The sequence below is a fragment of the Fukomys damarensis genome, unplaced genomic scaffold (assembly GCF_012274545.1).
Source record: "Fukomys damarensis isolate Sample0158 unplaced genomic scaffold, DMR_v1.0_HiC HiC_scaffold_20, whole genome shotgun sequence".
Classification (NCBI taxonomy): Eukaryota; Metazoa; Chordata; class Mammalia; order Rodentia; family Bathyergidae; genus Fukomys; species Fukomys damarensis.
In genome coordinates, this window is record NW_022900932.1 from 29,946,202 (window position 1) to 29,964,355 (window position 18,154).

General features: G+C 37.6%; 1 protein-coding gene across 7 annotated transcripts in view; it reads right to left on the reverse strand.

Moving 5' to 3' along the window:
- Nucleotides 1–668: 668 nt before the first annotated feature.
- Bicc1 (BicC family RNA binding protein 1) overlaps nucleotides 669–18,154 on the reverse strand; it is a 294,638-nt gene continuing 277,152 nt past the window's right edge. For 5 of the 7 annotated variants that reach the window (XM_010603147.3, XM_010603144.3, XM_010603169.2 and 2 more), the window contains 4 exons: nucleotides 12,878–13,034; nucleotides 9,670–9,830; nucleotides 6,611–6,710; nucleotides 669–1,096 (listed from right to left, as the gene is read on the reverse strand). In XM_010603147.3, coding sequence (XP_010601449.1) covers nucleotides 966–1,096; nucleotides 6,611–6,710; nucleotides 9,670–9,830; nucleotides 12,878–13,034 — 549 coding nt within the window. In that variant the 3' untranslated portion in view covers nucleotides 669–965. Of the gene's footprint in view, nucleotides 1,097–3,901; nucleotides 3,981–6,610; nucleotides 6,711–9,669; nucleotides 9,831–12,877; nucleotides 13,035–18,154 lie in introns of all 7 variants that reach the window. The other 2 variants (XM_010603178.3, XM_010603161.3) reach the window with 2 other exon arrangements.

Here is an 18,154-nt window from a genome sequence, read left to right on the forward strand (position 1 = left end):
TGAATGTCGTCCATTCTCTACCATAAATCTCTAGCAAATATCAATTTCATCAATTATGTACTGTATGCTTATAATATCTAAAAATAAAAGTTTGATATAAATAAATGTCCTTTAGTGGCAGTATACTAAATAAAAACAGCCCTTTGCCTTCAAACAACCATTAAAATTATTTTAGCAATACAGGCAGCAGCTAAATATGATGACTGCAAAGGGTTAATATTGCAAACTCCATTTGGTCTGTCTCTGCACCTGTTACCATGAGCTAGGTTCATTACTAAGTATTTCTAGGATGCGGACATAAATGAACAGAATTGGTCCATAACCAAGTGGACTCACATTTCCCAAAGTCACAGACTAGTCTGCAGAGAAACTAATATCCAGTACCATTTCAAATAAAAATTTGATGCAGTCAGAAAAATGACTAAATCTGATCTGTACCAACATGAAATTGAGAGAAAGAAAAAGGGAAAAGGATATTTCCACAGGACAAGAAATCAGAACATGTAAAGTGCTGAAAGGCCTTAATAATTCTTTTAAAGCAGTACCAGAAATTCCACTTTGATTACTTTTAAGTTCCCAAGACCAAAACAAACAAAGTAACTTCTAAGTTTTCTGGCATCCCAGATGTCAATTTATCCTTCATTTTAAGAAAAAATAAAATCAGTGCATATGTTATATAGGTTTTAATAAAAAGGAAAGAAAGCCCTATTCTCATTGTAAATTCTGTTAAAAATGCCATTTAAAAAAAAGTAATCCACTAATCCACATTTGGTGTTTTGTACGGCAACATAAAGAACATCTTCTCTGTCGTCTTCCTTTCTGCCGAAAAATACAGGTATGAGTAGATGCTTTGGTCCTGGTACCAGACGCCCAGAGTGCTGAGGACAGTGTGTAGTGAAGGCTGCTCACAGATCTCCCATGCCCAGCTCTACAGTCAGAGGTGGGCGTGTGCCTAGAGGGCATCGCTACCAGCGTCCACTGACACTAGCAATGTCTGAGTGATACTGACGGGGCAGCCTCCCACTCGCTCCACCTTCCAGAAAAGAGGTGCGTGCATTTGGTGGTTCGAAAAGCTTTCTTCGGTTTTTATTTAGTTCTGGGGAGAAAGAGCAAGACAGAATTGTTAGCAGCCCAAAAGAAAAGTTCCATACATTATAGGACACGACAAATGAGCTCATGAAATGGTGACTCAGTAGGGTTGGAGGGGAATGTCAAGTTTGGTGGCAAAAGTAAAATTAAGTTAATGGTCAAGACATTTCTGACATACCAGAAAGTCTCCTGTTAGAGGTAGCATATTGGCAGCCTAGAAAGTCAAGGGACAGCAAATAGTTTTTATGGTGGTTACAAAACTCTCTGGGGGATATATCATTCTTAGAAGCTTCTAACCACGTTAAACATCTGACCTATACCAAAGGTTACTTCAGGGGCAGAGGGACAATTAAGGCCAGTAACAGGTATGAGAGAGGACACAAAAGATTCTTTTACTTCCTGAACTCATCTATGTCAAACATAAGCAGCTGTTACGTTATTAAAATCATGTGAGAAGAAGACCCCATACCACCGAAACCTAAAGGTACTCCAGAAGGGCCCTGAAGCATGAAGACACAGCCCCCACAGCTCTGCCGATTCATTAAATCTATGTTTCTTGAGTCAGAAATGATTAGGTGAAGAAGCAGAAGTTTTCTTTGAATAAAAATTCAACATAGCATAAAAAAATTCAACATAGTACAAATCACAGCAGTTTAGAAAATGTACACTTGAAAACGACCAAAATCTGTATCCAAATTTACAGGGAAAACTACAGTGCTCTACTTTAATTTTGAAGAAACTAGAATTCTTCTTTTTTTTTTTTAAGAGTACGAAAAGTTTTTTGAGAAAAAGATAGCTTCTGCCAAAGAGAGACAGAAGGGGGACTGGAAACTGAGTTGCCCCCATGAAACTAGAATTTTTAAGAAACACTCCTTAGTTTGTCTATTGCCATGTAAAAATTATTAACTAGAAAAGTAAAAAGTTAACCTACGCAGACCACCTTGTTTATGATTATCCATGCCCCCCTCAACCAACCCTAGAATCATTAATGTCTTTATAATAAAGAATCACAGTCTGGAGATTACAGTTTCTGATAATTACCCAAAGTAAATATCTAAAGATTTATTCAATATTGAATCGATTGCTTAAAGTTGTACTTTCTGTTCAGTTTGAGGTAATCTGTAGCACATTGTCAACACCTTACATTTGCACGGGACTCAATTTTTCAATCACATACACAATCCACTCTTGAATTCTCACGTTGTTCTATAAACCCCGGGGAGCCACAGCAATGCAACAGATGAGAACAGACTCAGGCTGTTTACAGGTAGGTGAGGGTGGTCACAGGGCCAGACACACTCCTATCTCCTCAACTCTGAAATATGGCCAACACCCTTAATATTTCACTCCACTTACTTTCAAAATGTAAATGCCTGCCCTGTATGGGTCAAAGCAACAGTAGAAACAACTCACTTTGGTTCACATACAATTCTTAACAGAAAGATAAGTGATTTATTGGTCTTTATTACATTGGTCCTACTCGAGTCCTCTCTTTTTTGGTACCAGGGATCAAACTCATGTCCTTATGTTTGCAAGGCAGGCAGTGGAACTACTGCGCTAAATCCCCAGGCTTCAAGTCTTTTCTAAGAAATATGTAATGTTATGTATTTATAAAAATACTACATATTCATAAATAAGAAAACTGATTTTAAAAGTAACTGAGTCACCTAACCATTAAATGGGAAGGCTGAAACCCCATATCCCTGATGGAAAGATCAGTGGCCCAAGGACAGAGAAGACCACCTGAAGTGTCAGGAACACAAACCTGAGACACTAGAGTTGCAGGTATGCCCAATAATAGACATTATTTCATCTTTTAGTATACCAAAGTTCCTTTTTAAATAAAAAAAGCTTAAAAATTCTACAAACAAATGACATATGCAGGCATGCAAACTGACAGCTACTGTTTCTAATTTCTGCACAATCACAGTATCAAAAACATTCCTATTAAAAGTTGAGCAAATGTATCTTGTTAAAGTACACATGTACTTTCACAAGAACTATCACAGTGAAACCCATTAATTTGTACCATCAAGATGAATGAGTATTTGTAACAAACTTATAAATACAGCCCTTTAAAATTCAGAAATCAAGATGGAATCAAATGTATTTAAAGACAAAATTATAGGAGAGTGAAGAATAGATCCCCATAGGTGGACCGGTGTTATATTACATTCAAGCTTGGAGACCACCTTTGGCCTCCATTCTCCCATGGGGAAAAGGCCTACAAATCAAGAGGGCATTCCCTTGTGATGGAGGTGGAGAGCAAGGGATGAGGCTAAGCAACATCCTTCCCTAGCACACAAAACATGTGCAACTGAGCACATGAAAACAAATGGGCCAATGAAGACAATTTTAAAAAATAAATGTTGAAGCCAGGTGTGGTGGTACACACCTGTTATCCCAGCACTTGGGAAGCTGAAGCAGGAGGATCATCACAAGTTCAAGGCCAGTCTCAGTTACAAAGGGAGTTCAAGCCTGGTCTGAACTACCTGGGCAGACCTTATCTCAAAAAATTTTTTTAAAAATAAATGTTGAAAACTTTTTCCTGAAAAATCACATTAACTACACCTTTGAAAGAATAAAACAGGCATGAGGGAATATAATAATTCCCTAAAGATGAACTTTCATATATAATTTTCATAAATGTGAAAAGTAGAGATAATCTTCCAGAGAGGGTCTCAAAGGTCAAGTCCTACTAAAGAGACACTAGGGGTTTTGTTGTTGTTTTAAATTAAAAAGCAAACTCCTTCCTCTCTTTTTTTTTTTTTTTGCTCAGTAAGCCTAAGGAAAAGTTTGGGATAATACCAACCTTTTTCTTTGAAATCCCAAGGTTCACACAATCCTGGCAGCTCTCAGGATCTTGTTGCGGATCTGAACAGAGTCACAAACTAAAAGAATAGGTCGGGAAATGTTAGATCTACCTAAGGCTGTGACAGAAAGCTTGTCTACAGGACACTAACCTTCCTTCCCTGACTTGGTGTACAGATAGTTAATTGCTAAACTATAGAGAGAAATCTCTGAATTTTCAAAAAATCAAGAATTTTCAAAAAATCAAATTGATTCTTTGATCCATCTCTACTAGAAATAAATTTCATCTCCTCCTGTAACATTAGAATACATGTCTTCTGGCCCAAGATAAAACAAAAACCTCATACTGAAAGAATAATTTAGATTATAAGTTTTATAAAATTTTGAAAAGGATTGTTGAGCAAACTCTGTACCTAACCAAACTCTGCAAACACAAGACTGTGTGTCAGAGCTGCCTAGTCTGTGTCTCTCTGGAAATGGAATGCTCTGGGACTATAAATACATGTCTTTGTTATCAGATAGCTTGAATTGGAGGAAGAAGCTTTTTGATGAATGATTTCTCAATAAAAACTTATTACTTGTAGAGAAAACGATTTACCATGTTCAAACAATTGCAGTCAACAAAGTAAGACAGAATCATCCTTAAAATAATCAAATACTTCATACTGTGCAAAGCATTCACCAAGGAATCTTATTCAACATCTCTAATATCCTTTAAAAGCAAGAGAACTGAATCCCACCAAGAGAGGCAATCTAAGAAGCATATAACCTCAGAGGATACATGCCAAAGATGACTGGAAAACATTTTTAAATAGGATTCAAAATCCTTTCTGATTCCTGTTCTACTCCCCCAAACCCACAGTGAATGGTGCTGCTATATTATATTCCAGAGAAAAGATTGATAATTGCTCTGCAACCTATGAAAGTATTTAGTGAGTATTTGTTTCTAAAAGCTTTACAGAGTCTGGAGTCAGGGTGGTGCACAAAGAACTTAGTTCTTATTATATTATCACTGCTATTCCATGAATCTCTAGTGAATGATTGTAGAGTTCTGGTATAAAACTGTTGTCCTACAGGCACACAGTATAGTTATAGGGAATATGTGAGTTCAGGTAGTGTGTCAATTTCAATTGCATATCCATAAAAAATGTGAAAGTATATAAAGTTAATTTGAAACAGTGAATAGCTCTCTGAGATGAGCTTCACGAAAAGCAAGTTAAAAATCCAACTATCTTACCACAGATGGTAAAAAAAAAAAAGAACAAAGTAATATGCTGTTAATAGCACATACCTTTAGAACTGTTGTCTGTTTTCAATTAGCCTGATGATATATGACATGAAAGGAGAGACTTTAGAAAGGGAAGGTGACTTTACACAATCTGTTCTACTCTACTTTCATAAAACCAAAAGAAGTTTGGAAACTTATCCTAGATCTCATGACATGACAGGGAAAGCCCAAGACTCCTATTTGAATCAAATATTCTTTTCACTCTACCAAGATGAATTTCTGAGCCAACAGGAAGTATGCATCTACCTATGGAGTGCTATTAATGCAGCCAGTAGGGTAGTAGATTTCTAAAGTGACATGAGCAGAGTCCTATTCATAGAAAGGCACAACAGCAGCTGCCAGAAAGCTCACTGATGGAATTTCCACTCCTATTTCAAAGCTATTCTTCCCAAATCTGCTTTAGATGAAGATTTTTGTATGCAATTCCCTATAAGTGAACTGGAAAAGCGCCTATGTTTTAAATTGATTTGCTGATCTCATTACTAAATGCTATCCGGACTGGACTTTCACCAGTTGGAAATAACTGCTATGCTCACAGAAGGCATAGCCCGCAGAGTCAATGTTCACAAACAGCAAAGTTGTTTGCTCACAGAACTATGTATGATGGTGACTTCTGCTCTTGGTGTGTCTGTCCTTTTGAGGGAATGGTATACTTATAAACTTGGCATTTTAAGTGCCTTAATGAAGTCTTTGAAAACTAACCCCCCAAATATTTCTTCTTCATATTTCTCTAAGCACATTTTTGAGGTGTATTAGTATACATTTGCCAATTTCTAACTCATCACTAGCCCAATTCCTTTCAAATGAATGTCACCCAATAAATACGGATGCAACATTTTCTAATACATGGATTATGCAATAGATACACTCACAGGGAGGTTTATGGAAACAGAAAACATTATTTTCCTTCATTCTATAACTACTTTCAGGATACTATATCCTTTTGGTGACTCACAAACTCTATTAAAAACACTAAGACAAATAATACTGCCAGATTTCAATCTATACCAATGAACAGTATTTTTTGCTCAATGAAATGATCTCAATTGGTATGCAAGGATACACATTTGAATCTGACATCCAATCAATAATATTTATTCACAAACACAATGATTATTGTGTAGCACAAAGACAAAAAGCAGCATTAAGTTTTCTTCACACTATTATGTTCTGCATAGGGCAATTTTGCTTCCATATTCTGAAGAGATCTACTTCAAGGAACAACACTGTCAAGGCAGGCTGTCCAGCAATGCGTTGGTGAAAGGGTAAATATCCTCAGTTGGTGGAAGAACCCTCTGAAACCACAACCACCAATGTACTAAAAGAAAAAGCAAGCAGCTGATGGGAAGAACCAGCCCACCAGCTGAGAACACTGGCAGAGATTTTTCTGAATTAAAATATGAATTGAACATTTATATTCACCTGAGATTGCAAGCAGCATTTTCCTTCTGGCACCAAAAGTAGTAATTCCCAGCTCTTTCAGATCCTGATCTGTGAGAGTGAGGAATGTCTGCAGATCAATCTGTGGGTTAAAAGACAATCGGCAATCAATATATATTTTTTATTAAGTTTATTGGTACTTTTTAGGTATACAGTACAGTAACATTTATCATTGGGACCTTGTACCTTTATGTGATGTATTTGATTATTTTTCCCCATATTAAGCACTTATTTTTATCACTATAGGACTAGCTCATTATTATACATATTTACTACTTATGTTGTGCCTACTTCCAAAAACTAATGGTGGTGTCATGGCACAAACTTAAAGATGGTGAAATACAGTGATGACCCTAGCAGACATACTCCAACCCAGAAATTTACTGAAACCTGAGACAAAAATTTAGTTCTGAGGATCCTGGAAGCTTCTGGCAAAAGGGAAACACAAATATTGTATCATTTTTTGGGGAAATAATAAAAGTAAGAATACATATCTGCCTAGGAAAAAGAAAATAGTTCTTATATTTATATTCTGCATTGGTCCAATGTATCTTTCAAGAAGTAACTAAAGAATAAAACAGATGGTATCTTCCACTGTGTTATATATAATATTGATACAAGAATTCCCAGACTACAACAGCTCTTTTGCTTTCCATGACTCAACCCAGCAGACCTCATCTCTGAAAATGGCACCAAAAAAAGGACTGGCAGTAATATGACAGTTACATCCTATGGTATCAGCAACAAAGTATGAAGGGAAATAGCCAAGGACCTTACTCTTCCTTTTAAAAGAGTGTGGATGAGTAGAAAGGCAACAGACTTTTAAGTCACAGAGACTTCAGTTCAGATCTTGACTCTGTAATTACCAGTCAAGGACATATAGGATTGAAAATATTGTACAGTAAGTTCCCGATTAATGAACAAGTTCCATGCAGGAAGAACTATAAGTCAAATTTGTCTCTAAGCCAACAGAGTGTATTTTACACAGTATACCTGTGAAAATTGAATGTTCATAAGTCAGGGGCTTACTGTATACCTTGCAGGGCTCTTGTAAATATTAAATATGACTACAGATGCAAAACAATCAATGAATGTAACCAAAGGGGTTAAATAATTGGCAGCTATGGTTAGTAGTAATATACACAGATTTATCACCTAGGAAAGATGCTTAGTGAATTTTCAATGTGGCATAAATTCAAGACCATGAGGTTACATGATAGAGGGCGAATTCTTGTTAAATCCTATCTGAATATTAGGAAAACCTATATAAAGGAAGCAGTTTACCAAATCTCAATGCATCATATAAAAGTTAAAAAATACTTTTGGTTAAATTATATTAAACACAATTTGAAATTTTCTGTTCTAATTTGATATTACATCTAGATTGTATAAAACCTTAAAGTCAGCCTTTATCACAGCTCTAAAGGTATGTTCTTAGAAATTTTACTCAACAGACTCTTGGTTCCCCAAACTTCCTCCTACAGGGCCACATGGGAAATATTCTACAAGGCCACACTGTCACTGTTGGGACTACTCAGCCCTTTGATTGCAGCTTTGAAAGCAGTCACAGACAATAAATAAACGAGCATGGCTGTGTTCAAATAAAGCTTTATTGACAAAATCAAGAAGCAGGTCTGCAGGCCACAGTTTGGTAATTCATGCCTTAGTTAATAAACTATTAAATAAAGCTAGTCTGGCTGTATAGTCTCAGGTTTTCTTCCTTCTTGGAGTAATGAGGTTAGAAGCACACATAATAAGTTCCTTTCTATGCTTCTTCAAATAGGAAATACAGATTAAAAACAAACCAAGACATAGGAAGCAACACTTTCTTCTATGTCTGGAGACGTTAGTTACACCTTGTGTCCGGGCTTCAGTCAGCTATCTTCATCTAAACAGCAGGACTAAGTCAATAGAGATAGTGCTTTAATGTGTTCAGATGAAAGGGTGACTTCACTTAGAAAATCTGTAGCTAAATGCACACTAACTTAGACTTAGAGGCAAGAAAATAAAATCAAGGGCCGGAGATTTAGCTCAGCAGTTCAGTGGCCTGAGTTCAATCCCTGGTACCCACCCCCCCAAAAAAAAGAAAAGAAAAGAAAATCAATGGCCTGAAATCCACTATACTGGGGAATTGTGTAACAAACAAAAGCATTCAGTAATTAAACTTAACTATTATTAAGTCATGGGTAATATACATGATACACTGAATTTATGATACAAAATACCTAATAAAAACCATCGATTCTTTGTGGACTGATACATAATCGAAAATTATGACTTAATTAGATGTTCTCTAACATGAAATTCAGCCAAATAGCACCAAATTTAGGCTATGACTTGACTTGAAAAAGATAAATTTATGAAACCTTTTACTTTTCTGATGCATTGGGTTAGCTGTACCCTAATCATGTGGTAGCATCCTTAGAATCATGCTGAAGGATTTTTTTTTTTTTTGGTCATTCTAGTGGATAACAGTCTATGGCTAGTTCATTGGACCAAAATTCATGGTAGTGAGGGCTCAGAAGACCTCTCAGCTCTGTTTCAATTTAAGAAAAACTTAGGTAGTAAATTCACAAATGAATGAATGTGTTAAAAATATATTTTGTGAGAACAGACTTCACAATGTGACTTAGGGTGGGTGAAAAAGTCATAGATATGTATTTCAGATGGTGCTATTTACTTCTAAGTGTCATTAATAAAGACAACAATAGACTCAAGAACAAAATCCTTTGAGCTGCACACTTGACACTGGCCTTATTAAGGGAGCCATGAACCCGGAAGTTATACAAATCAATATACCAGCTAACAATGGTGAAGGATAGCTATGGTGCATTTCTGCAAACACAATTTTCTGTATTTCTGCTATCCTATGTTTACTAACTGCACTAAATAAGTAAGAAATGAGATGACAGCAAAAACAAGCTATGGGGCCTGAATAAATGCTCAGTGAAAGCACAGTCATAGGTCAACAAGTAATTCTCTTCCAGATGTCATCATACACACAGCCAAAATAAAAGTCACCGGGGAAAATAATGACTGACCTCTTGTTGCTGGAAGACATCTGTATATTTGCCCAGGCCAAGTTTGCTGAAGAGTTCAGGGAGATCAGAGCCTTTGAAAGAGCTGTTCAAGTTACAGCCATTGCTTCCTGTTAATGAGGAAATGCAGTCCATGTAATTGCTGCTACTGAGATAGTGTTCCGCTGAAAGCCAAAGAAGAGACAGGCTTGAAGTTGTAAATGCCCAGAGAGAACATGGTTTAATTAAAAGTTTTAATCACCTAAATATTTCAGGTGTCACTGTTCAGCTGAACAGAGCTGTTGCTGCAAAAAGACAGCAATCCTTTACTGAAAAATTGGCTTTTCATTAAGGAAAGGCTGGTTATTGCTTTCAGAGAGGCGCTTGCCATTTAAATGTTACATGTGGGAGGCAAAAATTCAGCAGCAATGCCTCTGTACTTAATAATCATTCGTCAGTCTCCCTGAGAATTCAGAAGCTCTTGCTATTTAGAACTGATGTGATGTGAACTAAACAGGAATTGGAAGGAGAATCCCAGAGACATGATGTAGATATGGAAAGTCACTGCAAATCCAGACGCCTTTGGGGTAGCAGGATGGCCCTCTGCAGCCACACAAGATCTCTCCTTCAGTGACAGGAACTGTGACTTCAAATCTCATTCCTAGCAAAATATAATTTGGGCAGCAAGTTCACCAAATAGAGTGCTTCTAAAAGGAGTAATATATGAAATCCTAAGAATACTGAAGTTCCTGCATTTTAATTTATGACAGAAATGAGTCTGTCTCTTGGGGAAAATTCTAACATGGCAATGAAGAGGTTTGGTCTGGTTCTACAACTGATGGTGGGGAAAGGTTTCACCACACTGTCTGTTCTAAGTCCAAGTGACAAGCAGGGTTAGGGGATGGAGTATTGAAACATGTAATTATTTCACTAAATATACAAACATACTGCTTTCGAGGATCCAGCAGACCTGTGCAGATATTCCTACTTCCCTGACCACCAACTGGCCCTTGCTTGTGTTGACAGTCTGTCCTCTTGCACCAAAGATGCAGCTTCCAGAGGGAGCCAAGAGAGGGGAAGGATGAGAAAGACATTCACTGAAACTGATCAGATACTATTCTAGGGATTCAGTCATCTGCCAAATCTAAGTATTTTTTTTACACTGTTTTTGGTGCTATCAACTACTTACTCTAATTGTTTTCATCACCCAACTAAGAAGTCTTTTATGTATCTCCAGTAGAAGCAATTTGTCCATAGGTTTCCTTTTTTCTTAAAAACAGAAATTTCATCTCATGTAGGGACAAATGCGTAGAGCACAGCACCCAGAACAAAGCCCTAGGATGATGAGTCCTGGAACACACCACCATTGAAAGGTGAATCAGAGGTCCCCAAGTCATCAAAAGAATTAGGTAGAAGGATGAGCAAGGTACTGGGTTAATACTGACCCAAAGTATGGTACAGTGAGCACATCAGACTGATACGGGGCTACAGGACATGGGTGTCACTGGCCATGTAGTTGTCCCAGTGAGAAATTTACTGTTTTGCAGAGTGAAAGGAAAGCTTAAGAAGGACATCAGAGCAACTGACAAAAACAAGGACACCCAGGAAAAATTGAAGCTAAGAGACTTGGTATTAAGAAACAAGGATATTAAGACAAGAGTATTAATAAAAATCATCTAAAACTGTAGAGGGAGGCTACATGTGACTACTGAACACCTGAAATAGGTCTAATGGGGATAAAACTGTCTGACTTGTACAAAGAGTATTCAAAATCAATTTAAAATATCTCATTAATTAAAAGAAATACTTTTCATATGTTGGGCTAAGTAAGATACACTAGTAAAAATTTAAAGAACAGATGTTTGAAAAATACGTTCTTAGCAATAAGTGTTAATGATGGCCCACGATACTCCTTGTATTTCTAGCTTAACTATGGATATTTTCTACATCTTCTTTTAAACTTTCCTATCATCTTAAAACATCTGACAAAAGATATCATAACTGGGTTTCTTTAATCATTCCTTTTCATTCATGAGTTCCCCATCTTAACCCCAAACCAACTCAACTATATAATATAATCAATTATTATATTAATTATCCAATATTAAATTAAGGGAAAGAGTTAAAGATAAAAAAGAGAAGCACAAAACTAACTTATATTGGGCTACAGACCAAACATCTTTATGCCCATAGATCTTTGACTTGTACCAACCTCTGCCTCTCAGATCAGTCATACCACTGTGAATGGAGAATCCAGCCAGTAAATAATAAGAAGTCTCCAGACTACCACTGACTGTAATGTGGGAATGCCTGGGCTTTCATATTTAGATATGGCCGGTATCACTAACGGTCTTTTCCAATCTGAGACTCCTCACAAAGTGGCCGACTTGACTGATGGTAACAATTGGCTGTTACCAAGTGTCCACTGGTCTACCTTGCCTTTCTTCACATATTCTTCAATTACACCAAGCTACATGTTTCAGAATCCCAAATTTGTCAAAAACTCTGAGAAAAGGCATCAGGAGCAAATTCTTATCTGTTTCCCTACTTATACAGCCAAGAAGCATGGGTCTGATACAGACAAAACATGACTCATTTTGAGTCTCAGGCATATTTGCTCAGACAGAACACTTATGCTTTAATGTGATGTTTTCTGTTTATGTTAATGTAGCTATGTCTTGTCAATTAAAAAAAATAAAATCCTGCTTTTCACCATTAGTAGCTACATATTGGTCAGTCTTTTTTCAGTGGTCCAAGATACTAATTTGATATGTTTCTCAACTTCTATGTGCCTGTCTTTTCCTTGTCATCTTTTTATTTGGGGCGTATTACCCATTCCAACCTATCTACTAGTTGCCAGACACTCTGCTAACCTTTTGGGAAAAAAAATAAAAAGGCACAATCTTAACAGAATGCCTGGCACAAAGGCACTTAATAAATGTTTATTAAATAAATATGATTCCTGACCTGTGGAGAACAAATTCTAAAGTGAGGGAAGATATAAACAAAGCATCATACTTCAGGATGATAAATGCTCGGGTAGAAGAATGTACCAAACGCAGTGAGAAGAGAGAACTATGTGGCCTGCTTCACTGGAGAAAAACGTCAACTTTACAGAGCAGGTGGCGAGTACTCGAAGTCTCAGAACCAGGCTTATATTTCACCATCACCTCAAAGCAGTAGACACATTCTGAGCGGCCTACGCCTAAAGTATAAATAAAAATCAGCTCACTTGATTTGTTTTGTTTACGCTTGGGACTGCCAATAGAAGTTGCAAATTCACTGGGACTTGCAGGTCCTATTCCATTTCGGTCTCTCCAATTGTCAGATTCACTTCCACTTCCCAAATGCTCACGACTATTGGACCGTGAGAGGGATGCTGACGAGCCCTGTAAAGAGTCAAATAAGGAAATGTTTAATAAAGTGGGTTTCTCGTGGTGGGAGGAGAAAGGAATCCAAATCATACTATCGCTATCCATTTCTATTGCTTACCATTGCACATTGACTCTCAAGAAGAGACTGTGGTACCTTTCTATGGCTTTGTGCCCCCACAACCAATGAGACATGATAATACATTGATACAGAGTGAAGCTTTTTACCCGTCACTACAGGGAGCTGAGTATGAGGGTACACAACAAGGTTCTGAGAGGCCTCCATATAAAGAACGTTTCCTGTAAAATTTGTTAAAGTGGTAGCTGAAAAGCCTCTCTATTTTCAGGAACTACAAAGCAAAACTTCCACCTTGTATAGCAAAGATTCTTTGCCTTGTTTCACACAGGAGCAGAAACTGGATAAAAATGAAATGCAGATACATCCAATGCTTTGAAAAGAATCAAGCTCCCAGCCTAACAGTCACCAGTTGGAAATGGCTCTGGAATTTCCTGTGTTTATCTCCTCCACACAATTACACAATCTCTCCAACAAATGACAGATACATAAGAGTAATTTACCTTTGAATTCTCCAAAATGAAAATTTCAATAAAAATTACAGGGGACCGTAATACTGATTATACCCAAAAAAGGCTGTAAAGGGTTACCCCCACAATTGGCTTGTTTATAGACGCGAGTCTGGCTGAATCCTACCTGCTGAGGTCAGAGTAACTCACACCCAAATTCCATTCTCATAACTAAAACCTTCTAATTAGAAGGACTACGTTCTGATCACAACCACGTATTTTGTCTATTCTGTTCCCAATTCAAGAATGCTTTGTCTTGTTCTTTATGAGCCTTGTATATATTAATTTCCATAGAAATTCCATGTGGCTTGCCTTTATCCCAATTGACTGCCAAAAAAAGTCAGTGCCTGGGACTGGCCAGTGCCTTTGTCAGTTGCACTGGCCTTGGTCATCATCTTGGCACCCCACCTTTTCTCCTAGTTCTGTCTCTTAGTGTATTTTTTGCATTTACTTCATATTTAATCACTGTATTACGAGTATCCTACTTTGTATTAGAATATCAACATCAAGACTCAGTAATTTTCAAAGATTTATGTTCACTAGGTGATTCCAAGAGAATTTCTCGCTGTTTACTTCTTTAAACTGAATTCCTTCTTGCCACAGCATAACCACCACTGACTCCAGCTTCTTTTACACACTTCTTTCTATGGGCTCCTGACACCCCAGTGCCCAGGCTTTCCATCTATCTCACTGTGTACTTTGTAGGCTCCTCTTGCTCTTTTCCATTCTAAATGTTAGACAACTCTGGATCTTGTTTTTAAGGACCCCTTTTCTTCTTTCTATACTTCTTCATCATATAACCAAAAGACTTTTTCAAAGCTAGGTGAGAACGACTCTCAAAATTTTATCTCCAGATTTGTCTTCTCTGTTGAAGTTAAAAATCAGAGCTGCCAATCTGACACCTCCATCAGGTAGTCTGATGAGTGTTTTAAATTTTGCATGCTTAAAATTGTCAGTGATTACCCATCTTCACCAGCTACTCGAACCTTCTTTCTCAAGAACATCCATATCCCAGGAAATACACTTCTACTTATCCATCTGTTCCTGCTCAAATTTGAAGATTCATTCATGATTCTTCTACCCCTCAAGACATCAAACCCACTAGCGGGGTCTATCAATACCTCTAATGTACCTCAAATCTGCCCAGCTCTCTCCATTGCCACAGTTGTCACTAACTGATACCTTAATGGCCATCCTGATGATTCTCTTGCTGTCCCAGTCCCATAACCCACTGTATACAAGATAAGATTGAGATTTTAAAATGAAAATTACAACAAATCATTCCTCTGTATAAAGTCTGGTAATTTGTTGCTACTATACTTTGCCATGGGCAGAGGTGCTTTGTAATGAGCTCCATAATTGCTCCACAATTTCTACTGTACATTACCACGAGGTGAAATATTCCAGAAATGGCCTCTTCTTTCCAACCTTATCTCTAACTTCTAACCTATCTATGGCACCACAGCAGTTTTCAGCCCCATGTCTCTAGGGCATAGAATTGTGTCTGACATACAAAAGGTGATTAACATTTTTGCAAATACTGAATGAATCTCAACGATTCCCTTCTCTATATCTGTAAGATGCCTTTCCTGGCTTTTGGAAAGAGATAAAGAAAAATTAAGTCTCTTTAGACCAGAAAATAGATTTTTTTTCCCCAGGGAAAGTATCTTTAATACTATACTTCAAAAAAGATAAACCAAAAAATATATGTATATAAACCAAATGCAACAAGAAAAATAAGAAACATGCTCAAGTCATACAAAAAAAAAAACAAAAACAAAAAACAAATGCAACAAGAAAAATAGGAAACATGCTCAAGTCATGGTAATTACAGAAGCATTAATGAATTGCTATATGCTATATACATGCAGCACACAGCACATGGTATATCAGTATAGACAGCAACTACTCTAAAATCTACACTGATTTAAATCACACAGCTATATCAGACCTGGTAAACATATATTTTCTGGAAACATTAAGCCAAACAAAACTTTGTGGTATCTACCAACTAACCTATTTTTGTTTTGTTTTGTTAGACGGGGTCTCACTATGTAGTTGAGACTGACCTGGAACTCACTATGTAGCCCAGGCTGGTCTCGAACTCACAGTGATCCTCCTGCCTCAGCCTCCCGAGTTCTGGGATTACAGGCGTGCGCCACCATGCCCAGCTTCCCGCTAATCTAAAATATCCATGGAAAGATGATGATTTGTAAAATTTAACACAATCACAAATTTTCATTACTTAGTACTGGTGAAGTTGAAAGCTATTTTTGATTCCCTATGCCATTTTTGCTTTAAAGAATATGTGACTATTACTTACACTTTTGAGATGAGTAGCGAAAAAAAAATCCCAAGCCTCCTGTTACCACTGATAACAGGACAGAGATGGTTCAGGCCAAAGTAGCTTTTATTTGACTTTTGGTGTCCAACAGAACGAGTGGATATGGTCAGACTTTTGCGTCTTACATAAAACAAAAAAGCTTGAAAGTGCCTGCTTGTCTAAAGGAGCTCTACCGACTATTTTTTTCATAGTTGTACAAAAACTGGAAAAAATTGCTTACGTCTTGCTTCTCATTAATACTCAATAGAGGCCCAAAGTATCAAATTCTTGCCTCAAGCAAACTTCCCAGAGCAGGAAACCCTTGGTCCCTAGCACAGTGAACAAGCAGTGCTCACCCACCAGGATCTGCTGGCCAAATATGCTGCTACTTACAAAGCAGTGTTCTTCTACTTGCTTATTTAGTTTTTTTTTTTCAAAAAGAGTAACGAAAAGAAGCGTGAAGGTGTTTCCAGCTACTCTACAATGCAAACATCTAGTGCTATAAAAATAGGTGTTGTTTGTCTTTTAATAAAAAATTTCTCTCCACTGTTCTCCAGATCTTTGCCCACTTCCTAATTCATAGAAATAATTAGATTGACTGTTATTTTTCATCTTTCTGAGCTGTGGCAGAATAAAAGGCAAGGCATACACACGCAGGTAGTAACTGCTGCAGAGAATCAGGTTATGTTATGCAGCTGCCCTTTCTATTTCAATAATTTTGGAATGCATGAGGAAAAGTCCAAATCCCAGACAGACTTGAGAACGCCATTCTGTAAGAAAGCTGGGTCATATCTTTTCTTCACTGTAATTTTAAGGCCGAACCTCTTCCCCCACCATTATAGATAGATGAGCTAGGTAGAAATACCGGCAGTTAGATAGGGCTAGGTCCTCAAGAAGGTTAGGACAAGGTGAAACACACCACAGCTACCAGAGACACATCAGCTGAAAACCAGGCCTCAAGATAAAGACAAGATGACCAGACCTACATACTTTCTCAAGAACAAACACTGGGTCTAATAAAGTCTACACAGACATTCATCACCCTGTTGGGTGACCTCTGGACCCTCCACTTCTTAGGCAATCTTTGTTCTTTCTATCCACGCTTGTTATATAACCTATTTCCCAATTGGACCACCATTACCTAAGCGACTATACTTGTAACTTTACTGGATGTTCATGGCTGTGGCTCAAGTGGTACCCAGGTGGGTTTTACCCTACCCTATAAAAATCCTCTGTAAAGTGGGATTCCCAGCTAACTTCCTGCCCCTCAGGAGCTTTCCTACAATAAATTTCTTTCTACTCTTAACCTCTGTTGTTCCTAGGACTCATTCTTTGATTTCTGGAGAACAAGAACTCAGAGTATCATACAGTGATTAGGTTGGGAGACATAATATTTCCTGTTTCATCTCCAGTATTATTTCCTGTAACACAATGACTCCCCCAACTTTCAGCATGAATGGCTGTGAGACACCAACCACAATGGTGGAGCAGGCCAGCCCAGACAACTAAAGAAAAGCATTCAACCACTTGGTCAGAGTCCTGGCACATTTCTGCCCACAGAAAGTGGTCTATCTGACCCTAAGTAAGAGTTGCGAAAGACTCTTGAATTCCTATACCCATTTTTGCCATTCCCCTCTTTAGTATCCTATCCATTTACAGCAGTATTTCCTGAGAGATGTCCGGGTCACGTTAGAATCATCCTGATTCTGTTCTTATTCTCTGACTGCTAAATGCGATCCTGGAGGAAGAATGTACATTTCGTCAAGCTCTCTAACTTACCTTAAAACAATATTTATTAGTGCATATTAATTATACAGAATGTGCTTCATTTTCATACATGCACACAATGTACTTTGACCACACCCACTTCCCATCACCTTTGCCCCACCCATCCCTATCCTTTTCTCTAACTGTCCCCTCCGTAAATGATTCTTACGCCTGTGAAACTATGCTAACACAATCCTAAATCAATCACACACCAACGTGTGATACGTACTCCTTAGAGTGAAGAATGAAGAGGAACACAAGGAAATTCTGCAAAGTAAACTCGAGTTCTCTTTGACCATAACCTTGAGGAAGACTTATCCGTCCTAGGCCTGTATGAAATCACTGGGAGTTTATGGGGGACTGAATATACCTGTACTTGAAAAACACCTTATGAACATTAAATGTGATTTAAAATAATTATCATGTGTTCCCATGTACTCTGAGGTCTTCCTTTGGCTACAGA